Source organism: Vipera ursinii (assembly GCF_947247035.1).
Source record: "Vipera ursinii genome assembly, chromosome: 2".
Lineage (NCBI taxonomy): Eukaryota > Metazoa > Chordata > Lepidosauria > Squamata > Viperidae > Vipera > Vipera ursinii.
In genome coordinates this window covers 80640300-80667886 of record NC_139513.1, presented here as the reverse complement: position 1 = coordinate 80667886, position 27587 = coordinate 80640300, and the positions used below count along the sequence as shown (strand labels likewise).

The 27587-nt window shown below is 40.4% G+C and overlaps 1 protein-coding gene across 2 annotated transcripts in view; it reads right to left on the bottom strand.

Moving 5' to 3' along the window:
- Window positions 1-5178: 5178 nt before the first annotated feature.
- The window catches only part of GLRA1 (glycine receptor alpha 1), a gene marked incomplete at its 5' end in the record, with an annotated part of 82558 nt that continues 60149 nt past the window's right edge, over window positions 5179-27587 (bottom strand). The window contains 6 exons of one of the 2 annotated variants that reach the window (XM_083354358.1): window positions 5179-5591; window positions 11584-11730; window positions 16328-16542; window positions 17345-17482; window positions 18062-18144; window positions 21470-21693. In XM_083354358.1, coding sequence (XP_083210484.1) covers window positions 5277-5591; window positions 11584-11730; window positions 16328-16542; window positions 17345-17482; window positions 18062-18144; window positions 21470-21693 — 1122 coding nt within the window. In that variant the 3' untranslated portion in view covers window positions 5179-5276. The remainder of the gene's footprint in view (window positions 5592-11583; window positions 11731-16327; window positions 16543-17344; window positions 17483-18061; window positions 18145-21469; window positions 21694-27587) is intronic. The other variant, XM_083354359.1, reaches the window with a different exon arrangement.

Here is a 27587-nt window from a genome sequence, read left to right as displayed (position 1 = left end):
AAATTGTTCTCATCCCTTTTGGTTTGGTATTTGGTATTTGGTAAGACTTGATTATATGATCAGGTCTGGGGCCCCTGTGGAACTGGAGACTTGTCCAGATGGTTCCATTATTGAGGGGGGCATTTTTATTTCCTTCTCCATTATTGAGGGGGGTATTTTTATTTCCTTCTACTATGGTTTGTACTTTTGGGTTTTATTATATTTATTACTACAGTCTTCTATATGTGCATTTGCTCTTTGTAAAATGGTCATAAAAGCAGTTAATAAAAAGAACAAATACTGAAAGTAGCATAATCCCAGGTCCCCAAGCCATCAAAACAACATTTACCTGCTTCTTAAATTCTACAAATGTAGGGTCCTCTGGACCTCTGAACCACCATAGAAAAAGTCTACCTTTGAGCTCCTCTTCCTCAAATGTGTCCCAGATTATCATTTATGATTGAGTGCACAAGGCAGGCTGACTCTATTTGGCAAAGACAATCCTGCAGGTAGCCAAACAGGCTTTATAGATCAAACTGACAGCCAATAGTGATGAACATTCGGTCCCAAACTCTACTCAGTTCAGATAATAATTTGTTCCTAATATCTAAAACATACTTGGGCATAGTGCTTTTTATTAAAACCATGTGCCATTCGAGGCACCTAGTTGATCTTGGAAACTATGGCTTTGGTTAGTACTAAAATGTTGAGCTCCGGATGGCATCGGACCTTCGCTCCTTCCGGCGCGGTCTGAAGACCCACTTATTTGAATTAGCTGTTCTGGCCTGATGGGGAACGTTAGGGTTTTTATTGGGTTTTTTATTGCTATTGTAATTTTTAATTGGGCATTTGTTTAATTCCTTTTTAATTTTTGTATTGTTATTTATATATGCCCTGTTAACCGCCCTGAGTCCTTCGGGAGAAGGGCGGTATACAAATTTAATAAAAGTAAAGTAAAAGTAAAAAAGTAAAAAAAACCCACTCCAGAAAGAATGTTCTATAACACTGTAACATAACACTTAATAAATCACTTCTGTAATACTATCAAGAAAACTGCATAATCATGTTCATGAAGTCAGTAGGAGTTACTTGAAAGAAACTTGGTTCACTTCAGGTATGTGGATATTATAGCAGAGCCTTCTCTACTAGCCTCCTCCAGATCTTTAGGAGGCTTCAGGTCGTCTGTTATAAATATAGAAGATTACAATTTTGGCTTCATCGAAAAGGGCAATGGCTCAAGGTAGATTACGTCATGGCACCTTTACTGCCTTCCTTCCTCCAGATACACAAATCGCCATGAGGAATGCAAATCTACTTTGGCTAGTCTGAATTTAGAACATGCAAGTCATTGTTTAATGGATCTTGGTTTGTAACATCCAAGGAAAAGGAAGGAAGGAAGGAAGGAAGGAAGGAAGGAAGGAAGGAAGGAAGGAAGGAAGGAAGGAAGGAAGGAAATACGGGTGGGGCAATGGTGGTGGAGAGTAGAAGGGAAAGAGAAGAAACAGAATATTTGTTTAGTGTGCTCCTGTGCCATGCAGGGCAGATAGGAGAATTCCTCCATTTGCTCCCTAGCATCAAACAAGTACAAGATGCTGAGTGTGCTCCTGCTGAGTGCGCTCCTCCTGTTGTTTGGCACAACAGGCCCCTTGGTGTTGCAACAGGTTCAACAAACAAGCTTAGCTCAATGGCAGCTGTGGGACTGAGACAAGGTACATATTATAGACTTTGGATTGGAACTGTGATTCTGCGACAATGCTTTAAATTCCAAAGGGGTTCAATGTGTGTGTCCATCTGCATGCAGGCTTTCTTTGAAAGCTTTGCAAATGAAAGAAAGGAAATCTCCCAGTTGAAGGACTAATAAGAAAGACAAAAGCCTGCTAATGCTATTGCATTACTTTACAGTCCGATCTCCACCAACTTTTATGAGGACATAGATCACAGCCATTTTAAAGCTATCATTCCCAAACTATGCCTCCCCTCTCCCCAAAGTTTCAGCAATCTAAACCTCAAGTATTAATGATCGAAATTGGTTTTACCAAATTTTTGTGGTTTTGGGCCAAGAAGGTGCCAGTGGGTTTTTCTTGTCATATTTTGTTCCTTGTGCAGAAAAAGCTAGACAAAAGTCTTTTAAGGATGTATAAAGTGCTTGATAGTGCATAACTTCAACCAACCAGTCTTAAAGAGAAGAGACTTTCAGAATAGACACTGTAATTCTCAGACAACACATTTTATTTCCTAAATTTAGGAAAGTGATGTTTAAAGACTGCACCCTAGTTAGCTAGAATGGAAGACTGCAGCCAATATATTTGTGTATGTATGGGTAGATGGGTTTATTAGCCAGATATGGACTAACTTTTATGGAAAGTGACACTGAATATTAATAAGTGGAATTAGTGAATCTTTCCAACCAATGTAATTTTATGGCAAATTTACTGGGATTTAAAACTGATATATCAAAACAGAAAGGGGAAGGTGTGATGGTTTAAAAAAGACAATTTTCTTCTTGACTAGAGTAAAAACATTTCTAGGATGAAGCCTGAAATATAAGGGAGAAGTACTTGGACTTATGGCGAATCCTACAGAACAGCATTCTATTTTATTCAACAGTTTTGGTATTCTGACTATAATGTATGGGTATTTGGGCAACTATATTGCACTGTGCTTGAGGGTTAGTAAAGAAATCCTAAGTGTAAACAACTTGGACTGGAAGGCATTGATATAGCTATTTGGAACCTTAAAGGCTCTCATCCCAAAGATAAAGCTTCAAGTGAAATTTGTTTAAACTTTCTGAATCTTTCTCTTGTCTACTTGCATCAGTCCTGTCTGTAAAGTACCATTTTTTAAAAAATAACAACCTTTCTTTGTTAAAATTGCAATTCTCAGTATCCCTAGTCAATTTGGCTAATGTGCAGGAATTTTAGAAAAACAACAGACATTTTATCAGCAGGTTAGGGAAGACTAATTAAATGGAGGTATCAGAACTTTGATCAGTATGCCTCCATAAGTTGGCTGGAAGTTCAGATACTGTATATAATGTATAGAGATACTTTTAAAATAAGAATAATTAATTTTGAGTTCTTGGTGCCCTCTGAGCTAATACTTTCTTTCAAAACCCATAGATTGGCTGGCTGAGATTATGCAGTTAAAAACTAGAATTTATTTGCTTTATTAAGATTGCCCCAGTTCTGGAAATGCTTGGCACTGTAAATCAATTAAATCAATTTTTTTGTGAAAATCTTTACCCAATATTTCTCTAATATCTCCAGAATTATGACATCTGTGACAAACACTAGAGTTAAGTGAGGTTTTCTCTAGCAAAAACACAAAATATGGATATAATTTATAATGAACCATATATAATTTATATCCAGGCATATAAGTTGGTGCTTAAAGGTGCCGTATATAGTTTATAGTCCAAGCAAATAAATATGTTTAAAGGTGCACATATTGTATATCTACAGATGAATAGACCTATCTGTATGAATCTAAGATGCCCCAACAGTGGCATTGCTTACAGAAATTATATTTTAATCTGGGAGAAAGTAATGTGCGGATCTGGTCATGATGCTCTAGCATTTGAATATGGGCTGATTGTCTTTCTACTTGTTGACTCTGAATCCCCCTTTTGAACAATAACTTCCTAAAGTGCAAATATTGGGAAATTACTTATACATATTCATGTATATGCTACTTATACACACACACACACACACACACACACACAGATACAGACAGACAGACAGACACACACACACACACACACACACACACACACACACACACACACTTCCTGTTTCTGATCAACCATCTCCATCTGGAACATGAAGCATACTGCTTCTATTAAGAGCTTCAACATAGTTTCAACTTTTCCTGTGGAGCTTGTCAGTTCCCCAGTTCATGTAAACTCTGATGACTGTTTCACCTCCTCTGCAATTTGTATTAATCGGATCAGTAGAGAGCAGAAAACACCCACAACTGCCAAATTGCAGAGGAGTTCAGAAAAACCTCCTTTGTGTCTCCCTAGCCATGAAAGCTCATTGCAGCACCGAAGAGAATTACAAAAATATAGTTGGGCTAGCAACCCCACTTGAATATTACTTATGCTATGAAATGTCAGAAAATAATGCTTATCTTTTCTATCACTATATATATATATATATTATTCTTTCCCATCCCCTTCCCCAGATTTTCTAATTAAAATCAATTTTCTGGTTTTTTTAATTTACATACACTCACACAATGTCTTCCTCTCGCCTGATGTGCAGAAATACCTTCTTTATGTGGGTTTAGGTTTAAAGCTTTAATTCTCATAGTCACTACTTGTTTTGTGTTGTTTGGTCACTTGAAGAAAAATGGCAAGATTCTTCCAAAATTACACATATGTTTGAAGCATTGTACTGTGATAGTGACCTCGGGAAATCCAACATAAGTCAATAGGAATGAGTTGTGATTGGGCATTTATGTTTGAAAGACACTTCTCTACCTTTAGAAATTCAACCGCCAACATTTTACTTTTTTTCCCCCTCCCTTATTTCCCCCCCCATCTTTTTCCAAAAGAGAACTAAAGCTCATAATTTTATACGGTTTCCATGGAGCGATTTTAGCATTCTTACTTGCATCACTTTCCAAAGAAAGGGGTTTTCTTTGGAAAGTGCTTTTCAACATGCAGCGCTTTTCAGACCCTTCCAGTGGAGCCTGATCTTTTAAAACCCCTGAAGACAACTCATTCCATCTTCAAACTATACGTGAGCAGCCTGGGGCCAGTTTACCATCCTCTGCTTTTCTCTCTTTCTTTGCTATTTTTTCTTTTCCTTGCTTAGAATTGGTATGGCCTTATAGAGCAAGAGTCTGGTTGAAGCGTAATTGCAATCCTCTTTGCACATGGAATCAGGAATCGTTCCATTGGCTTTAGAATCTAAGCTGTTAATAGGCTAAAAAAGGATTTTTTTTCTGTTTTTGCATTATAGTTAAGCATGAATATATATTTAATATATTACACTGCTTGGACTGCTGCCATAGCAATCCTAAAACTTGTTGCTCTGTAAAATAGCTCGCCTTTCCCAACCTCAAAGATTTTTGAAAGCTTTCTTCCCATTGCCCACCCACCCACCCCCAGTATCCCTCAGTTCGTATGATATTTTTAAAAGTCACCCCACTTTTTAAAATAGATATTGCCACATTCTTAAATTCATGCATCACTGCATTGCTATTGCACATGGTGTGTATAGAGTAACCCATTCATCTTGCCTTCACACTCATCTCTCTTGTTGGGAACGTGGGTACAAGCCCCCTCCCACTCATGGCTTGTGTACATCTTCTCTTCGGACAATCTTGTAGATAATCCAGTAGAAAATGTTGAAGATGAGGAAAGCCATGGGGAAGCCAATCCGCGAGATCTTGTCTATTTTCTTGGCTCTCTGGATGAAAAGCTTGCGCATCTCATCGGGGGATCTGGAAGGGGGTGGTGCTGGGTTGGTGGTATTGTTGTTGTTGGCTCCTTTCACTGGGATACCGTCCTTGGCTTGCAGGCAGGCAGGTCCCATCCCATAAGCTGAAAAATTGAACCTGCCTTCTCCAGTGTCATCCTCCTGAAATATATTAAACATAGGGCTCTACTTAAAAATAAGATAAAGACAGTGCACCCTGGCTATAAGGCTTACTGCCAGGAACTGGGGACATGAATCAGTGCTTTGGGTGTGAAGGACAACCCTTCCTTGGAGAGATCAGCCTTATAGATGGGTGCAGTTGAATGCACAGAGGCAAAGCAGGGGATCCATCTGGCACAAGAGTCCTTCTATTTCCTTAACTGGATATCCCCTGTTTTGCTTCTGCCCCTCCTCCCCATCCAAACCTTCTTTACATTTGGCTTGCCCAGAAGGAGGGGGCTCCATGGAACTCTTCTCATTAAACTCATTCCGTCAACACTGTTACAGAGTTGCATGGACTTTGAGCAGAAAAGCTCATTGTTTAAAAGATATCCACACGAGGGATTAGTTTAATAGTGAAACTGTATTCCCTCTCTTCAGGATGTTCTTGGGGTTTCTTTTTTCCATTTTGCTTTCCACAAACCTAAAACTGGGTGAGGCACTTTTGGAGCAGCTAGTGGACGTGCTTAACTTTTTGAAGTTTTTTTTTAATCCCATTTATATCCCGCCCTTCTCCGAAGACTCAGGGCGGCTTACAATCTAAGAAGCACAAATAAATGTGCTTAGCAATAGCCTTCATTCTATGTATATGCCTGCTTATTAGGGCTTTCACACACACCCCCAAGTGGCATTTTTACAAAGTCAGCTTATTGCCCCCAACAATCTGGGTCCTCATTTTACCTACTTCGGAAGGATGGAAGGCTGAGTCAACCTTGAGCCTGGTGGGACTCGAACCTGCACTAATTGCAGGCAGCTGGTGTTACTTAAGGAGGCATTAGCCCACTGCTCCACCAAGGCTCTTTTGTTAAGTTAAGAGGCAAAGGCCGCAGGGTTTGCAATAAAGAGATAAGATGGGCAGGGTCATATTATGCAAGGAAGCAGGGCTGGGATTTGAAATTTTCCCCAGTTTTTGGGGGGTTCCATAGGTGGGCACTCCTTTATTTTTTCAGAATGATATTCAGACTATTCTGCCTGGAGAAGTCCAGGACAGTGGGAAGAGAGAGAGAGAGAGGAAGAAGAAGATGACTAGTAGCAAGGTGGATGGACTCAATGATAGTGACGGTTGGTATATTATTAGAAGAACTGAAGGGCCAGGCTGAGAGAGGTCATCCTGGAGAAAATCTATTTTTGTCATCAAGAGTTGACACTGACTTGACAGCACCTAATCAATCAAGAATATTTTAGTTGTTACATCACCTTTCAAATTCATATTTTCCAGCGCAAAATAGCAAGGAAGTGTGCCACTGGTTCTGAGTAATGTTCTCGGTTTTCTATAGACATTCTCAATCATCCAGGTCATGGCTGTCCCAAAGACACTTTTCCGAAAGGCTACTGGACTTTCTTGTTTTTTTTTGTCTTTGAAAATGTTTTGCTTATCATCTAAGAAGCTTCGGTTCAGTACTGAAGAAGCTTCTTGGATGAGAAGTGAAGCATTTTCAAATTTCCCAATTGACATTCAGTTGGACATTGAGAGGGAATTTGGGGACCACAGGTGGTGCTCCCCAGTTTCCAAGCCTTAAGTTTACAGAAGTGTAATCAGGGGAGTTCTGTAAGGATGTATATGTAAGGGAAGGTGGAAATACCTCACTAAATACTGATTTGAGGAAAAAAACCTAATAATAATTCCTAGGCTTTCAGGCAAACGATGATTACTATAAAAGAAAAAAAAATGTAAATACAATTACACAGAAACTGGGAGTGAATAAGAAAGACGGTACTTAGTCCAAACAATAAGAACAATTCTGGATTGTTCAAGGCTTTAATGAAATATAGATTATGAGAACATAAGAGGTGATGCTTGTTACTGTATAGATAGTAGATTTACTTCTCTTCCTCCTTTTGTACTGATTTTCTTGAGTATTAAAATTATTTGTGTATTTATGTAATTTTTGCAGATCACAAAAGAGACTCAAGAGTGAGGAATTATCTGTTTCACAGGTACAGTTGCTTGGAAGGAACTATATGCTAAATAAAAAATAATAATAAATGCCCAGTGGGTTTGAATTGGGCTCTGGAAGGATGCTTAATAAAGAATACTGAACAACTCCAGCAATTACCTTAGATATAAGCTTCTATTTGTCTCGGGTGTTCAGATCAATATTCCTGGATGAAATGCAATTTTTCCAAATTGTAACTCTAGAGTAATTCAGAATGAACAGCTTTCTAATTTCTCATGGCCATTAATTACTTGTGGACTTTACTTCTGAGCGGTACAGCCAGACTTTTATAGATGGCTCTTTTCAAGCTTTTCCTTGTAGAATATCTTTTAAGAATGACCTCGCTTCTCACATTGCATAGTATGGATGAATTGTACAGCCACACATTTACAGCAAGGATGTATGAATGTTGTCGAGAGCACATCGGTAGCTTGAACAAATGATGCCATACGAAGCTTTGAATAATCTAGCATGAGCTGCAAGGCATGGGGCTTACCTGAAAAAAGTTGTCAGTTGTCTCAGAAGCAGATAAGTTTGTGAATCCCTACCAATATCTTGTGGGCTTCCTGTTCCTTCGGGTACTAGCACTCTCAAGAGCCAACCAACCGCTTTTTTCAATCTACCATTTTATTTATTTATTTATTTATTTTATTGCATTTATATACCACCCTTTCCCTGAGGACTCAGGGCGGTTTACAGGGAGTTAAAAATCAACCATACAAAAGTTAAAACCCAATTTAAAAAATATTAAATCAACCCTGTACTATTAAAAACCCCAATTAAAATGAATGTCTCCTCAGCCTGGGCCCGAGAGCTCAAAGAGCCAGGTCTTCAGGCCCTGCGGAATGATCGGAGGTCGGGAGCAGTCCTCAGCTCCACCGGCAGCTGGTTCCAGAGGGCAGGCGCCCCCACCGAGAAGGCCCTATCCCTGGGTGTCACCCGCCGGCAATCTCTTACCGGCGGGACCCTGAGCAGACCCTCCCTGCGGGAGCGCACTGGGCGAAGGGCGTTTGATGCCGGCAGCAGGTGTTCCCTCAAATACCCCGGACCCAGGCCATGTAGGGCTTTATAGGTGATAACCAGCACCTTGAATTTTGTCCCTTTACACAGGTTTACACCAACATAATGCAAGGAACTGTGACAAATGTCTGAAAGCTGGGATTTAAAGTACTCTTCGAGACCCATTCAAGTACTGGGACATGGACTGGTTTGGAAAGAACCCCAAATTTCAAAAAGCAATTTGTTATTCAACAACAAAATTTAAGACTTTGTAGTTCCTCCCCGCCCCCCCAAATTGGATGATACAAAAGCTTTTATGGAATGTTCTCTTGGACATCTAATATTTTTGATGCTTCTCAGAGTCTTATTTCCACTATATTTGAAGAGAGTGTTATCAGTAACATTTTATACCATGTTTTGTGTTCTCCCCAACACTTCATAATGGAACTGATCCTTCAAATACTAGGGAAAAGAAATCATAATTTTAAATATTTAAATTAGTATTCCCTGTTTCTAGGAATGCTTTCATTGTTCTACTATTTCTCTTCTTAGGGAAATGGTGGAAAATGAGAATCAATTCTGAGAAACTGAGTAAAAGAAAAATTATAGCAGGAGCCCCTTCCTCCTGAACTAATATTCTACACAATTGTAGGAAACTTCTAAGTCCAAGGGATATATTTTTTTCCTTTGAACTATTTCCATTCGAGGATAAAATGTGCCCTCAATCAAGTCTAGGATAAAAGGAAGTCAGGAGTTCATCCAACTATTATTTCTTCAGTTTTTTTTATCGATCTAGGAAATAATATTCCAATTTATTAAACGGCCATATTTAAATTACAGTGACATAGAAAAAAATGTGGGTTATCAAATTATGATGTGATTTTGCTATTTTAATTTATGAGAGAGACGAAGTGGTGAAACTTATCACTTACTGAAAAAATGAAGTGGGGAGTTAAGAAAAGGGAGGGGCGGGGACTTGGCACTTCCTGCCCTTCACACCATTTAAAATAAAACAAATCCTCTGCTCTCACCAGCAGGGGGCAGTAACACAAAAGAAGAAATGTACATTGTTGGATAGAAATATGCATTTTAAATGCATCAGAGCCAGACTTCCTAAACTTGCTATTGGCACAGCAGATGAACTCACCCTCCCACATAACAGCACTCTGGTCTCGAACACAGGCTTGCAGATTGTCAACCCAACCTTTTAACCCTGTCAGCCACCTCGGTCCCTGATCTGGTCATTGTTATATACAGATAGGCTTTCTGCTGACCTACTGGGGATGGTGCTTCTACTCCATCCTACACTTTGTCATGGAATAGTCATTAAGCTTTAGGATGACAACCTAAAGTTTCTTCAGAAATGGTTTCTTTCTCTTTATTCTGCAACCTATTTTCTATGCACGTTTAGTGAATAATCACTTCTGAATCAAACAGAATTTACTCCTATTCCAAGTTTTAGTTTTATTTAAATGATTTCTTCCCATAGAATACTAAGGTGCTGTGATTTTTTTTCCCCTGGGGCTGCCCAAAAAGCAATTATTAGTTTCTATATCTTCACAACCCTCCTCGGCATTCTTCAAGACTACAAACTTTTTCAAAATTTGATGCCTTCTAGATTTGTGGTCTTCAGCCCTTAAAACCTCTGGTTATTGGGGAAAATTCTCGGTTTTGGAGTCCACAGATCCGGATGTACATCTGGGATGTGGAGGTACCACTTGAGGATGGGTGAGAGAAGAAAGGAATTGGCTGGTGACTTATAAAAGGGGGAAGGAGAAAGAGATTAGCTCTTTTGCTCCCCAGCAACTTACAGGAATACTCTTGGGAGGGAAAGGATGCCTGCCATGACATGTAACTCCATAAATCTTACTGAATAGACACCTTCCTAGGCAGATGTCTTTCCCATCAACTAATGCTTGATCCTTTAAAAACAGGAGAGAAAGGATTTAAGGAGAATGGGGAAGAAGAAAAACATATCTTTTCCCATTTCTCCTGTGAAATATTTTCTATCATCTATCAAAACCCTTGGTTAAACTAAAAAAACCCAACAACTTTCTATTTTATTTAGGTTGGAATGGCAAAATGAAAACAACAACAACAACAAGAAGCTAGATTAGGATTTTACTGCAACATCTTGCTGAAGATTCCACATAGTTGGTGTGTTTCTTAAATACTATTTGCCGTTATAAAAACTTCACCATGGCCAGGACCAGAACTGGCACAGAGAGGAAAAGCTTTCTAAATTCATCTTGCTCAGCTTGAAGTCAGTCATTGGCAAAATCCATTAAGTCAGATTAATATAATGGGAAAAAAATAATAATGTAACAGGACATTTGATCTGTGAGATAGTAAGTTTCACCTACCTTTAGGATATATGGAAGTGGCTCATCAGTGATGTGAGTTGACAAGTGTCCTTGCCTCTCACCCAAGGAAACAAGCAGCATGAACCATGAATGATGTCATTGTATGTGGAGCAATGCATACACATGAATGATAGAGCTTCCATTTCAAAGACAGATTCTCGAATTGGCAAAATTAGAATATTTTGATCAATTGGGAGAACACGCTGAATGTCACAGGCGCAGCAATTGAACTGGCTTTCTCTTCTGAAACTTGCTTTTTATCTCTCATCTTCTCTGTCCCCAAGTCTGTATATATTCTCAGTCATTAGAGATGTTTTATCCTTTACCCTATAGAGTGAACAGCTTTAAAAGGTATCTACTGACCTCAGTGAGAAGTTTTGTATTTAAACAGGAGTGATGGATGTCTGTAAATACATGAGCTTATTGACTGATTCTGTACTCAAGTGAAATATTTCACTGTGGTTTCCAAATAGTTGTCAGCAGCAACAACAGCAGCTTGTGAAAAGCAGATCTCCAAACATTATACTGTTCATCTTATAGCTGGCATGCTAAAATGCAGTGGTCCCAATATCCCTTTTGACCAGGTGACCTCGTGTTGCAACCCATCTCTTTCAGCTGTGCTCAACGTACAATACTTGTGTTGACTTGTATATTGCTTACCTTGTGGTGCCTCCTTTTTCTTCTGAACCTGAGTAGTTCTTTGTGCTGCCGGGACACAAAGTTAACAGCAGCATACTCTAGAAGGGCTGAGAACACAAACAGCAGGCACACAGCCATCCAGATGTCAATGGCTTTAACATAGGACACCTGAGAGAGGAAAGCATATGCAATTTTCTTAGTAGCATATAATTCAGATACTGTCCACCAAGATCAAATATTAATACTACAAGATCAAATACTAGCTACCAAGGTACCTAGATAAATAGGTACCACTTCGGTGGGAAGGTAACAGTGTTCCATGACGTCATGACCATGGAAATATCTTCCGACAGCAGTGGCTTGAAACGGAGATGAGCACTGCCCCCTAAAGTCGGCAATGATTAGTGCAGTAAAATCCACAGGGACTCCTTTACCCTTACGTTTACCTTACCAAGATCAATATACTATATTCCAAAGTCTCCAGGTGCCGTTGTTCAAAATACACTACTCTGTCTTTGACAATCATTACCCTTTGATGTAAACTCTATACTGCCTTTTCTATATAATAATCACTAAGCTTCAGCATGAAATAGTTGAAGTAGTAATCCGTTGGTTGGATTCAAATATATTGCTATGCCATAATATATTTCCTTTTGGCTTTGTATGTTCAGAAACTCATAGCTACAAATCAAGGCCTAGCATTATGTCTGGACACAGGCATTATATCTGTCATTTCACCTTCTCTGTTGACACATTTATGATTGCATGAGCTTTTGTGTCTACTGTCCAATTCATTACACAGAGATCCACATTTACACAAATGCTTCTTAACCATTGCATTCTCTTTTGTTTTTGTTGCAATCGAAAGGAAAAAAACACCATCCTTTCCTCTGATATTGCTCTTGTATCTATTTTTAGAAGACTAAATCTCGTTGAATGAAAGTTCTGGTTCATACCATACCTGATCGAGGAGGAACGCGCGGATCTGGCATGCATTACGGAAACCTGGTTGGGCTCGGAGGGAGGGGTCCCTCTGATCGAGTTATGCCCCCCAGGTTTCCGTGTGCTACACCGGCCACAGGCTCAGAGTAGGGGTGGTGGGGTGGCGGTGGTTATTAGGGAGACTTTATATCCACAGGAGACCACCATTGTCCAGATTGGCGGGAGTGAGTCCCTCCTCCTGAGATGTGGCCCTCGGGTTCAGATGGGCTTGTCGCTCACATACCTGGCACCCAGCTGTGTGGCAACAGCTCTGCCCGAGCTTCTCGACACCCTCTCAGGGTTGGCGGTGGAGTTCCCCAGGCTTATAGTGCTGGGTGACTTCAACCTGCCTTCCCTGGGAGGGTCGTTGGAGTTAGCCCAGGAGTTCATGGCTTCCATGGCCATGGACCTGACCCAGGTAATTCAAGGCCCAACTCATGTGGGGGGTCACACTCTCGACCTGGTGTTCTTGTCTGGACAGTGGTTGGATGATTTGGGAGGGGGTTCACCGGTCGTTGTTCCCCTGTCATGGTCCGACCATCATCTCCTGTGGCTGGTCTTCCGTTATGCCACCCCCCGCTGCTGGGCTGTAGAACCGACCAGATGGTTCCACCCCAGGCACCTAATGGACCCTGAACGGTCACGAGGCTGGTTCCAGGCAGTAATAACTGCTTCCTTGAAGGAGGGTATCTTCCCTGCCGCCTTGAAGGAGGCAGTGGTGAGACCCCTCCTCAAGAAACCTGCCCTGGACTCGGCTGTTTTAAATAACTATCATCCGGTCTCCAACCTTCGCTTTTTGGCGAAGGTTGTTGAGAGTGTGGTGGCGCATCAGCTTCCTCTGTTCCTGGAGGAAACTGATTATCTGGACCCTTACCAATCGGGCTTCAGGCCCGGGCACAGCATGGAGACGGCATTGGTCGCACTGGTGAATGATCTCTGGCAGGCTCAGAAGAGGGGTTGTTCCTCTGTCCTGGTCCTATTAGATCTCTCAGCGGCTTTTGATACCATCGACCATGGCATCTTACTGCGGCGTCTCAGGGGGTTGGGAGTGGGAGGCTCCGTTTTACAGTGGTTCTCCTCCTATCTCCTGGGCCGCTCGCAGTCGGTGTTGACGGGAGGGCAGAGATCCGCCCCGAGGCCTTTCATTTCTGGAGTTCCTCAGGGGTCGGTTCTCTCTCCCCTCCTGTTCAACATCTATATGAAGCTGCTGGGTGAGGTCATTTGTGGTTTCGGGGTGGGGTATCATCAGTATGCTGATGATACCCAAGTTTTTTTCTCCACCCCGAACCAACCCAGTTATGCCCTCGCCATGATGTCCCGTTGCCTGGAGGAGGTCCGGGTCTGGATGGGGAGAAACAGGCTTCGTCTCAATCCTGCCAAGACTGAGTGGCTGTGCATATCGGCATCTCGGGTTAACAAGACTATTCCATCTTTAACGATGGGGGATGAGGTGTTACCCCCTGTTGATAGGGCTCACAACTTGGGCGTCCTCCTGGATTCACGGCTCAATTTTGAAGATCACATAGGAGCCGCGACCAGGGGGGCTTTTGCCCAGGTTTGCCTGGTGCACCAGTTGCGACCCTACCTGGACTGAGATGCTCTACGCACAGCCACTCATGCGCTTGTGACCTCCCGTTTAGACTACTCCAATGCTCTCTACATGGGGCTGCCCTTGAGGACCACTTGGAGGCTTCAGCTGGTGCAGAATGCGGCCGCGCGAGTTGTGATGGGGGTTTCCCGACACTCCCATGTAACACCTCTACTCCGCGAGCTGCATTGGCTTCCGGTTGCCCTCCAGGTGAGATTCAAGGTGCTGGTGATGACCTATAAAGCCCTTAATGGCTTGGATCCGGGATATCTGAGGGAACACCTGCTGCCGGCATCAAGTTCCCTTCGTCCAGTGTGCTCCCACAGGGAGGGCCTTCTCAGGGTGCCGCTGGTTAAAGATTGCCGGCGGGTAACACCCAGGGGGAGGGCCTTCTCTGTGAGTGCGCCTGCCCTCTGGAACCAGCTGCCAACGGAGCTTAGGACTGCTCCCGACCTTCGTTCATTTCGCCGGGACCTGAAGACCTGGCTCTTTGAGCTGTCCGGCCCAGGGTGAGAGTTTTTAATTGGGTTTTTTATATTTTTTCAGGGATTAAATTTAATTCTTTTTAATTGTTTTTAATTTTTGTATCAATGTTTTAAGTACCCTGTAAACCGCCCTGAGTCCTTTGGGAAAGGGCGGTATATAAATCCAATAAATAAATAAATAAATAAATAAATAAATAAATAAATAAATAAATAAATAAATAAATAAATAAATAAATAAATAAATAAATATTATTACTGTTAGGAAGATTGAAAGCTCCTTTTGTACCTTCAAGTGGTAGCTCCTGGCTGACCCTGTCTTGCTTTCAAAGCTAAGCAGATTGGGGTAGATGGGAGAGTTTCAGGACATACCAGGGCTGCAGGCTAGACTGGGAAATCAAAAATCTTGGAAGAAGCAAATGGGAAAGCATTTTGTATTGTTGCTAAGAAAACTACATGGAAATATCCATGAAGCTACCAATAAAGCTACTTTATTTGTAAACCACTTTGGCGAAGAGGTTGGGGTGCCAATATTTTAAATATATTGGGGGTGGCGGAGGTTGATTTCTAATTGAAACTAAAATATTTGATACTACCATAAGGGAGAGAGATCTTATAAGAGTATTATTATAAAATTCTCTTTAACAAGATGGTGGCAGAGTAGAAAGTGAACAAAAATCTGATGATGTTATCTAGTTTGGTAATGAAATGTCTGCAAGAAAACCATCAAGGTCAGAGAGCAGCACGGACCCCACAAAACAAAAATCTATCAATTTCTAGAGTTTGTTCTGATTTCCCCTCTATTCCTTCATGTAGGAAAGAACTATACATTGTTTTATAAATGTTATACAGAACTTGCATCCTGCCTTTCTCCCAAAAATAATTATTAATGAGAATTTGCCAGTAAACTCAACTGAGGAAGAAGAAACTAGTATTATAATATGTTTGGTGAATATTAATAAACTATTAATCTTTTCTAAATAGCACGATTCATGTATGCATTTCTTCTAAGAGTACAGTAATTGAATTGTATAATACAATTGAAAACGATATTCTAGTATTTGAAAAAATATATTTCAATATTTGTAATTTTATTTTCCACATTCTCTTCTTCTGTATCTGTTTAAACATTCTTTTTTTCTGTTTCTGTGCCTGCTCTTACTCCCAAATAAATTGTATTTAGTAACCTCAAGGGAGCATATTTTCAACTACAGGCCTCTTATGAGTACAAATGAAAATAAATAAGCAACAAATTGTGCTACATCTTTCTAATACTTATTTTTTTCCCCTGTAGTTCTACTGCATAGATAAATTACAGATTTAGGGCAATGAAGGATGCTAGGACTTTCCTGCTGATTTCCAATTGACAATAAGACTAAATGCTAATGATTAAGGGCACTGAAATAATTTGATATCAGCTTCTAGTGAATTAAACACACATTTCAAACCTTAAAAATGATATGCCGATATGCTAGATTTGGGAAGAAGACTTGGAACACGGTAGTAAATGCCCTAAAAGTACTATCTAATATGTGATTTTTCAACTTTGCATTAATATTTTTCAACTTTAACTGGGAATGGTTCTTCTAAGGTTCTCAGTGGGGAACTTTGCTATCATATCTTCCAAATCCTTTGAATCGCTGATATCGATTTTTGGAACTTGATTCCAACACAGAGGTTTCAACACTGGCTCTTCATAAGGGTAATTTGTTACCTTGGGCAAAGATGCTCGAGAACCAGAACTTTGTGTGGTCATTGTGAGCACTGTAGTGATGCCCAGACCGACTCGGGCAGGTGCAGCATCCATGTTGATCCAGAAAGAGATCCAGGAAAGAATTACAATCAGCAGGCTGGGAATATACATCTGGATCAAGTAGTAACCCATCTGTCTCTCCAGATGGAAACGAGCTTCTATGCAGGTGAATTTGCCTAGGAATTACAGGAACCTTCATTAAAAAGTGAACTTTAAGGGAGACCCACTGTGAACAGATTTCTTTCTTGGCATTAGACAATTGTGATGATCACATTTTTCCTAAGCCTGGACACATATTTAGGACTGTGTCACACATGAGATTTCTGTGGGGTTCATCATAATATGTTTTAGTTCCTAAAGGTTGTTCTTTAGGAATAGAATAGAATAGAATAGAATAGAATAGAATAGAATAGAATAGAATAGAATAGAATAGAATAGAATAGAATAGAGCTGGAAGGGACCTTGGAGGTCATCTAGTCCAGCTCCCTATACCATTTCAGACAAATGACTGTCTAGTCTCTTCTTAAAAACTTCCAGTGATGGAGCACCCACAATTTCCGAAGGCAAGCTGTTCTCCTGGTTAGACAAGCTTTATTCTTTATTCTAAATTCCTTTATTCTTAATAAAATAATATTTTCCAGAAGGTATCTTATAATACATATATATTATATACGGTAATGGAGGTGAATAGCCCAAAGATGAAAAAAACTCAACATCATAAGCTAAGGATACTATAAGCCTGACCTATTTGAGAAATGAAACAGAGAAATCTAAATTCTCATAGAATTTACATGGAAAAAAGGTAGCCCAACCAGAAGAATTAACTACCGTAGTTCTTTGTAACATATCATCCACCTGTACAGTTAGAGGTATTACTTACTCAATGGTTGATGGCTGGTTGAAAAAGTCTGAATGAGAACCTTGCTGTCTTGATAATTTCCATGGAGAAATGCTTAATGTGGATCTGCCACCACTAACCTGTGTTATAATGTTTTGTGCAGTAGCGCAAGTCCTTTTCTTCCTTCAGGATGAATTGTGGCAGGGTTAATCCATCAGCAACCTGCACTGCTCCTTTCTCTTGCCACTCAAATATCAGATCATTCATTGTATAACCAACTGTGGAGACCAAAGCAGGAGAGCAAAGCAGCATGGATCAATATGGATAGTTGTTGCAGATCAATGGGTGACAAGATTAACAGCAGAAATACATACTAGTTTTCACTAAAATCGCAAGCTACTGGTATACATAGAGCTGGTAAAATCCACATTAAAATGGAAAAACTCAGCCATTACAACTTGTTCTATCCTCTCCTTACCCAATGTACAAGGATAAAGGACACATTTGGCTTTTTAGTAACATGCCAAAGACCACAGTGCAAAGAATTGTGGTTGAGGCCAAAGCAGAACCAAGGTTATTACATTTAATAAGTTCCTCCTTTGGTCATATTACAACTTGATAGCAACCTTCTCAGAGGTTGTGGTAAGGCTTTTGGAGTCATATCTGCCCTCATCCCCCCTGGTGTTCCACCGAAGACACAAGTGCCTCTGATGCTTTTTCTCCTTCCCTCCACTCTATCTATAGTAACTGAGGGATTTGTTTAGGAGCTGAAAAATATAATGCGGCCTGTATATGAGCAGCCATACTTGCTCCCATGTAGAGTGGCATTTTTTTAGAGGAGAAACTTCAAGACTCACAGCTCTCTAGTTGCATAATACATGTCTGGACATCCATAGGGAAGTTCTTTAGATCCATGGGGCAAGCCAGGGTCAGGGTTATTCTGTGAAGAGAGAAGAGACTTAGTTCTAGCTATTTCTAGCTGAGGAATAAGAAGCCAGTAGGTCAATCTTAGGCCTAGTGAGAAAGGAAACTATACCAATCTAGATATATTAGTATAATTATGAAAATATGGTTTGTTTCCATTTCATCTTCACTCTCATTTCTTATGATTCCTTTATTTTCTTCTCTTCTCTTCCATAAATAAATACTTAACGAATTAGAAGGGCCAGAATCTAAGCTAGAATAGCTGATCACACGTGACAGAAAGCTTGTGTTAGTACAGTCTCCCTGTACTAACAAAAACCATAGTTACTATGGCTGAAAAGGGGGAAAAATCAGTTTTCTACCACAAGAGGACTATGCCCAATTCCTAGGTGTGGCTTAATGTGTGAAAGATTTGAAGTATCTCTACAAACTGTTAACACAACTCTCTGAAAGCTGCTATAGGTCCCCAGTTCTTCTTTCAAAAGGTGGGAGATAAATGGCTGGATTAACAGAATTTTTTTTTAGCAAGACCTACCAACACATTATCTGCTAAAATATTTTAGTGCATCAACCAACATGAGTCTTGCTTCACTGTATACTTTTCAGGTAGCATAAATATGAGAGCACTTATTGATGTGTTCACCCTCACCTTTCTGAGAGAAACAATAAATGGAAGGTCACCTTTGGTGGCAGTTACTTAAATAGCTACCTCTTGTTAGTTGGAAAACATTTCAAATGACCGTATAAATTGAAGCTTTAAATTCCCAAAGCTCTGGCTATGTGCTTTGCTAAGTGTTATGCTGTCTGGTCTCTGATGTTTGAACGGAAGCCGCATTCTTTTTTCTCTCTGTATTACAATATTATGTGTTTTGTTCTTTGGGGCCAGGAGGACATCTGTGACATGAGCCAGGAGTTCCAATGGGAATGACCCCTTTGCACTCTGGGATTGTACTGCCAGGCTTCAGCAAGCTGGAATATGCAAACAGAACCCAAGTTTATATATGTACAAAAGGTGCCAGTACATTCTTTACGGCATTTAGGAAGAAAAGTACATGTTCCTAATTGCATTCTTTCAGTAAAGGACAAAGTAAGGTTTGGAGGTGGCTAGAATGGATTATTTCTAAATTAAAATGAGTCCACTTACTGCACTTCACATATCATAAATTTGAAATCCAATGACCCAGAAATTACTGTGTTGAGAAATGATGGAGGAAAAAGCCAGATCTATCTGGTTCCATTATGTGATTTGTCATTTCTTACTTAAAAAAAAATAATCTCCTGAAAACAAAAGTGAGTAAGCTTGAACATCTTTTAGACTGTAATAGGCCAGTGCAGGGAAGATCCATTTATACATTCTGCAACTGTGCCAGACTGTCAGAGAATTTCTGTTGTATGGGATAGAAATGGTCTTTTGTCTGCCTTACATGGCTGATTATTTTAGTAGTACAATTTGCTGAAGTGTCAGTTATGAAGCAACAGGATATACTTGGATTTTTATAATACTGAGAACCTAATTAATCTGCACTCAGTGAGTGTGAATATGGCTAAAAATCTCTACATGCATATTTAGGGATAAATATAATTGAACCTAGTGGCCCTTTTCTTTCTAAATAGATACAGAATAGAATATCAAATAGAATATCTTTATTGTCATTGTGTAACTCACAACAAAATTAAGTATGCATATGACTGTAGGTTTTTTTTTGTAAATGTAAGACATACCTTACAGCAGGGCTGTCAAACTCAATTTCATTGAGGGCCGCATCAGCATTGCGGTTGCCCTCAAGGGGCCGGGTGGGTATGGCCAGGGTGGGCATGGCTGGAGTGCGTATGGCCTACTAGGTGGGCATGGCCAGCTCTACATTATTCGCATCAAGGGTGCCTATGGGGGCCTGGGCAGGAGTGGGACAGATCTGAGGGCCTCTGGCAGAAGGAGGGTCTTTGGGCCAGGGCCAAGGCAGTGGGGGCCGTTCCCTCACTGTTTCCAGGATGGCTTCGTGGGCCACATGAAACCACTTTGCAGGTTGGATCTGGCCCCCGGGCCTTGTGTTTGACATGTCTGCCTTACAGGATCAGACCAATGCTGATTCCATATCTGATTTCTTTATAAAACTTCCTTCTCTATAGGAAGTGGGGTGGAGTCTTCAGTGTGTAACTGTATACAACTCTGTCTAACTTTTAAAACATATGCACCACTTTATTATATTGATGTCAAGGGCATTTAATTATACTGAACAGTTATTGAGAAAGGATTTGGAGCTGACAAAACGGGATACCTCTTTTATAAAAGAAGCAAAAAAGAGTGCACTTTCAGTTTGTTTCTCAGCAGATACTCTAAATGAATTAAAACTTGATAACCTAATTATAATCAATTATAATTATCTTTAGTCTATTCTACGCCTTTGCAGTTTACTTTAAAAAAAATGAACATATTTAGTGTTTTAGAAACAGACTATGAGCCTCAAGCTTGATTCCCCATCTTATTTAGGATAGGATAGATGTCATGATTCTGACAGATGAAAGTCTTCAAAAGAACTTCAAGGCATGTTTACCTTAAAGAATCTTTTATTTGAGAAACATAGTATCGGCACTATATAGCCGAAACAAAAAACTAAATTCCTCTCCCCTGGGTACAATGTAACAAAGCACAATTCCCTCCTCCAGTAAATAGTCATAAACCACATCCCCCAATTAGCTTGAAGCACAGGCTTTCTCCCCAGGTCTCCACACCACCAAAACTCTATCAACTCAGGGCCCAATGACCTTGGGTTCCCACGGCTGAGTTATTATTGTTATAACTAGCTGGACTCTCATCCACATTCCCCCACCCAGCATCAACTAACTCTAAAAGCAATAGAGGGAAAATGGCTGCATTTCCATCTGTTGTCAAAGCAAGAACATCCGATGTTAGCAGCATTGACATCAGACTGTACAGGTAGTCCTCGACTTACACCCATTTGTTTAGTGACTGTTTGAAGTTACAACGGCACTAAAAAAAGTGACATGATCATTTTTCACATGACCGTTGCAGCGTGCCCATAGTCACATGATCAAAATTCAGATGCTTGGCAACTGGTTCATATTTTTGTCTTGGGGGGTCCTGTGACCCCCCTTCTGTGACCTTCTGACAAGAAAAGTCAATGGGGAAGCCAGATTCACTTAACAACCCTGTTACTAACTTAGCAACTGCAGTGATTCACTTAACAACTGTGGAAAGAAAGGTCGTAAAATGGGAGAAAACTCACTTAACCAATGTCTTGTGTAGCAACATAAATCTGGGCCTCAGTTGTGGCCGTAAATTGAGGACTACCTGTACATCTTGTTTAGAAAAGGAAACCTACCTGATACTGTATAGGACATTGCCGCTTTTGGAGATCCGTAGGAGTTTATTATCTGTAGTGATCTCGTGAAAGTGAGCCCCTTTCTCATTAGCAAAGAACAGATCTGGTTTCCAGATGGAATCCAACATGGATGGGTCCAAATCTAGGGAATCATCTGGATATTCATTGTAGGCCAGCCTGGGATCATTCCACTGCTGCCGCAAGAAAATATTCACTCTGTAATCCTGCGTTGAAGAAAGAAAAGCAAAAGGATTGGTGAATGCCCAAAGAAAGCCCTATAAAAAAACACCCCTGTAATCCACAAAGCTCAGTGCAGCATGAAGCATAGCAAGACTGCATAGGGTGAATGAGCAAACACCCACCACCACCTCTCCATATTAGGTCTTCACTACCAACTGGATTCTGCTCTTCTTCTGTGAGTATTCCTGCTGGTGTTATTTATTTTATTTTATTTATTTTATTTTAATTCCATTTATATCCCGCCCTTCTCCGAAGACTCAGGGCGGCTTACAAGCTTAGCAGTAGCCTTCATTCTATGTATATGCCTGCTTATTAGGGCTTTCACATCCCCCCAAGCGGCATTATTACAAAGTCAGCTTAATTGCCCCCAACATTCTGGGTCCTCATTTTACCTACCTCGGAAGGATGGAAGGCTGAGTCAACCTTGAGCCTGGTGGGATGCGAACCTGCACTAATTGCAGGCAGCTGGTGTTACTTAAGGAGGCATTAGCCCACTGTTCCACCAAGGCTCTCACAGAGAACTATATTTATTTTTAACCTCTATAACCGAGAGGTTCAGCAACGGGCAAACAGCTGTAGTGCACAACACCAGCTTCATGCAGAAATGCTCAGGCCATTCTGTGGCAAGCCAGTTCTGGGGTGCATCCAAGTGAAGAAAACATTATTCAGGCTCATGTACTGATCAATCATCCTCTTTTAAGATTGATAATGTGTTCAAGGTGCATAATGGTGCTTGAAAGGACTATGTCATTCAACCCTTAAGTACAATAAACTTTAGGTACAATAATTTCTAAAGCTTTCTTTGAAGTGTGCACCTTTACATTTACTATGTAATTTTTACATCTTCACAACAGCGTTATGAAAAAGTTACCATTAATCCTATCTTTTCTATGGGATTGACTTTTTACAACCAAGAAAAAGATAAGACACTGAAGAAGGAAATGGCTGACTTGCAGAAAGAATTAGTTGCTTGGCTGAAACTTCTGTAAGGAAAGATTAGCATGGCAAGCACTGAGCTGTCCCATGCCTTGAGAAAATTAAATTCTTCTCCTCCCAGCCAGGAGACCCTTTTTCAAAGCAGAATTTTTTCTGCTTTGCCTGAAATGATCCTCCTACACTCATACCAAATTCAACTTGAGTCTATTTTTTGGGTGTTGACATTCATCTTGGAGCTTTTCCAATTCTATTTGAAGCTTCTGCTGATCCTGATTTTTTGACTGAATCCTCATTCTCTTTTCCACGTCTTCTTGTGAATCCCATGTGGTGCACAAATATGGGGCAATCCAGTTCAGCGATACTGATTGGGTCAATACTATCCATGCATTTGGTTAACTCACTGTTAATAATCATTTTAGACATGATTCCTGTTTGGAAGAAGACAAGCCCATGGCATTACATTTTAGGAAGCTGCCTACTATAGATAAATGATTTACTCTGATTAGCCATGAGTATTTGTGTTTCAGAAGAGGTCTTTTCCAGTTTTTAAAAATGCCAACAACAGTAAGGAGAAGTTTCAGCAGAAGACAATATATGTAGTTCCATATGGTTTATGAAACCAACATTTTAACTGGGAAACTGTGAAAATCCTAGTCCAAACTAAATCAAAAAACACTAGGGAATTCCTGGAAACTTGGCATTGACAAATCAGCCATCAATAGATACATAGAAATTGAAAACTAATAAAAATAAATAATAAAAAGAGGTAAAAAAGAAACAGAGGATCATAAGTTATCCTCTTCAACAACCCAGATAAGTAAGGATTTACACCAGAAAATCAAGCAGAAAATAATACCATTCAAGGAATTACAAAGGACATCTCCATCAACACTTGTTGGGCAAGCTACTCTACATAGACAGGAAGATGACCAGGTTGAGGATGGGGTCAAACACATAATTAGTTTGGCATCTCTATGCTTTTGTAAAAGTCCTAAGTTCAGTCCCTCTAGAAGTCCATTGACTCTTTTCTGATGCTAATTTGCCTTGACCATTAGTAGTTCAGATTCTTGTGTATAGGTAGCATGAAATAAATTTGTAGTACTTTTGAACTGTATCCTGGTTCCTGATTTCTTGCACTTGACAGGAACAAACTCCACAATCATGAGCACTCATGATATGACCTAGTCAGGGAATTAAACATCTGCAAGCAAACAACCAAAGTCAGAGAACACCAAGTAGAGGCATCAAACACTCAGTGTAGGAATTTATGCATATAAAACCTATGCATTTGTCTCTGAAGATGGAACCTCCGAATTCAGAGGTCATATGTGTCTGAATGTCGGATGCTAGATATTATATTCTCAAAAGAATTTGGGTGGATCAGTGTGTGGAACAATATGTTGCATTTGTTAGAAGCATTTAGACATAGCTTGTCAGGGCCCTTGTGGATGAGCTCCTGACCAAGATTCAAACAATATGAGGACTCCCATGATCCCGTGACATAAGCTAGGAACACCAGAACCTTCCTGTGTGATGTCTCACAGTTGAATCTCATCCTGATATAGAAGCACATGAGAACCTGTGAGGAAAGATCCTTTAGGAACAGCAAGTTTTGTCCCAGAATATTAGTTCCAAATTACCTCTAGTGAAGTTTGACTGGAGATTTTGATGGTACGTGCAAAACAACCCACCTGGGTACAAATCTGTGAATGCTTTGGTATATTACTGCCTGCAAATTGTTACTCTGTTTACCTGGACTTGATTTGTGCTTGGCTATACTTTTTGTTTGTAGGCTGAGCTTAATTACCAGCAGCATAGCTTCCTGCATTGTGCTTACTCATGCTGCTTTTTTTCTGGTTGTCAGTTGAACAGCTACTGCAGTAATCTACGTATACCTCCTCTCTGCCTACCTCTTTGTTTGCCAGAATAACCTAAATCCAAGCCTGATTTAGCTGTTTAAATAACAAATTGAGACAAACTGAGTAATATTTGGATGACACAAGAGTCATAATTTCTGCTTAGTCACAAAGATGCCTGATAACCCCATCTGGTCATCCTTTTTGTTCCATGGCAATGCCTCTCTAATAACTGCTATTGGCTTCCTTAAGATGCTACTAAATAGCTCACTAGTTTATGGGGTTCCTCCATCCAACTGCAAAACCAGACAGTGCTGCAAATTTTATAGGCTTGTCCCATAATTTAATTGGAGCTTGTCTCACCAGCTCTGCTGAGAATGAAGTCTGCTTCTTAATCTCATGTCTTTACAACTCTCTTGAGCTTCTCCAGGCCAGGTGAAGCCAAAATCTTTTATCCTGGACAATGGGTGGCTTCTTTGACTTCCTTTGTCTGGCCTTTTATGCCATCTGCCCCTTTCCTCGGCCTCAGAGGATAAAAGAAGCAGGTGGTTTTTAATATACAAAAGAGGCAATAAAACCTCACAGTCACTTCCTTCATTTGCATTTTCAATGGGTTTGAGGAATGCCAGGTCGTAAACCATTTCCACTGCCCTTGACCAAATTAACCATTAGGATTAGGATTTATGTGTTTTGTTTAGTACATCTCTTCTTTGGGAGGATCTGAGACAGTGAGTCAGTCAGAAGCTGATGGTAAAGCAAAGGTGTGGATAGAAACAATGATATGTGTGCTCATTGCTAACTAACACAGAACCTGCTGATTCTTTTCTTTGTCTTTATATATGTCAATGGTCCTTAGAATTACTGTCTATTTGGGAAACATTTAAGTTTAGTTTGTGGAGTACTAAATCAGATCGAGACAAGGACCTTGAGAGTGCTTAAGGAAAGGGTTCTCTAAGACAAACTTGGAAATGTATTCAAACCCTGAAAACAAGGAAAGGATGATGAGGTGATGGGCATGAGAACTAGCTTTAGATATTTTCAGATTCAGTTTGCTTTACATGTGGCAGTGATTTAGTAATTGCAATAACAAGAGATACAGTACTGCACAAAGATGCTTCTAATGAAAACTAAACTATGACATTTTCCCTTCAAATTAAGCCCAGAAGTGAAATACCTATAAAGGTAAAGGTAAAGGTTCCCCCGCACATGTGTGCTAGTCGTTTCCGACTCTAGGGGCCGGTGCTCATCTCTGTTTCAAAGCCGAAGAGCCAGTGTTTGTCCGAGGACAAACCTATACAGATATACCTATACCAGGGGTGTCAAACTCAATTTCATTGAGAGCCACATCAGCATTGCAGTTACCCTCAGGGGGCCAGGTGGGTATGGCCAGGGTGGGTGTGGTCTACTGGGTGGGCGTGGCTAGAGTGCGTATAGCCTACTGGGTGAGCATGGCCAGCTCTACATCGTTTGCATCAAGGGTGCCTATGGGGGCCTGGGCAGGAGTGGGACAGATCTGAGGGTCTCTGGCAGAAGGAGGGTCTCTGGGCCAGGGCCAAGGCAGTGGGGGCCGTTCCCTCACTGTTTCCAGGATGGATTCACAGGCCACATGAAACCACTTCGCGGGCCGGATCCGGCCCCCGGGCCTTGTGTTTGACATGTCTGACCTATACAGATATACAATATGTAACCATCATATATTTTAAAAAGAATGGACTCTTTTGAAGAAATGTGGATCTACCTTTATATGGAAGGCATATGCAAAGGTTCTTGTTTTCAGAATGTACATTTAAAACTCAACTGGCAAATATTTTCATATTTAGTGAATATCTGGCATTTCTGATAAAGTTCAGAAGTCTTATTTCATTCTGGACAATTTTACAGTCATAATGGCACTGCCTAATTTCTTCCTACTGATGGGTCCTCACCTCCAGTTGAATGAGCATGAACAAAATTATATTCTTTGCTACTTACAAGGAGGGCCACACTCGCATTCCCATGTTCCAGTTAATTAGCCATTTCTTCTTCCTAAAAGTATGATGTCTCTCAGATAATGGCTTAGTTGCTGAAGGCAGCTAATAATGTGATCAACCTTATATACAACTAATCAGGTGCACAAGTTAGAAGTCAGGATAGAAAGATATGGGAAAAACTGGAAGGATTTGGAAACTGGAAGGATTTGCTGACAGCAGCTACCTGAACAAATCAAACAAATGGATCTCTGATCCCCACTTTTTTTTTGTTTGTGAAAATCAATGATGGCTGCAGTCAGTGAAAATCAATGTAATTGATCTAATGGCCTGAAAGCAAAATGCTATATTGTGCTTATTTAATTGTAATTGCTAAGATCTGGCAGGTCAGTTTTGTTCTTGTGCTGATTTCACGTGAGACACGATATAAATGCATATTATAAAAATGATGCCAGGACATAGTGTCCATAGTGTCCATAGTGATGGACACAGGACTCTTCCTTCTAGCCAAATAAAAGTGCTACCAACCAGTCCTTGAGCCAGCAGAAAACTCCCTATACAAAATTTGCTGCTCCCACTAATAATCCCTATCTATTCTCAGGCATTACGCTGAGAAATGGTGCTGCCCTTATTTATAGTGTACAAGACATAGTAAAGACAAGAACTAGTCGATTCCCATAGCTTGGTTTTCCTTTTTTTTATTTTACCAAACATGAACAGCTGGTGGGAAAAGATTCACCAATTACTTTTCTTAATGTGGGATAGGCTGGGTGAGCTGAGTTTGGACAGATGGCTAAACTGGTAAGTTTGACCATTTGTTTAAATTTATTGTGCAGTGTCCAAAGAGTTTTTGTCTCTGGGCAGCTGAGGCATGATCTGGTTCTGGGGGGCATTACAGTCCTCTTGCACTGGTTATCTAGTTGGGTAATGAAGCATCTCAAGCAAACAAACAAGCTCAGAGAGCAGCAAAGAGTCCCACAGTTCAACCATATTCTCTGCTTTTGGTGGAGTGCATCACCTTGTATTCATGGAAAAAGTTGTGTTGGGATAGGGAAGAAAAAACTTCTTTCTGACTAAAATAGGTAAGGACAGCTTAAGCTTCTTCAGGAATGAACTGTG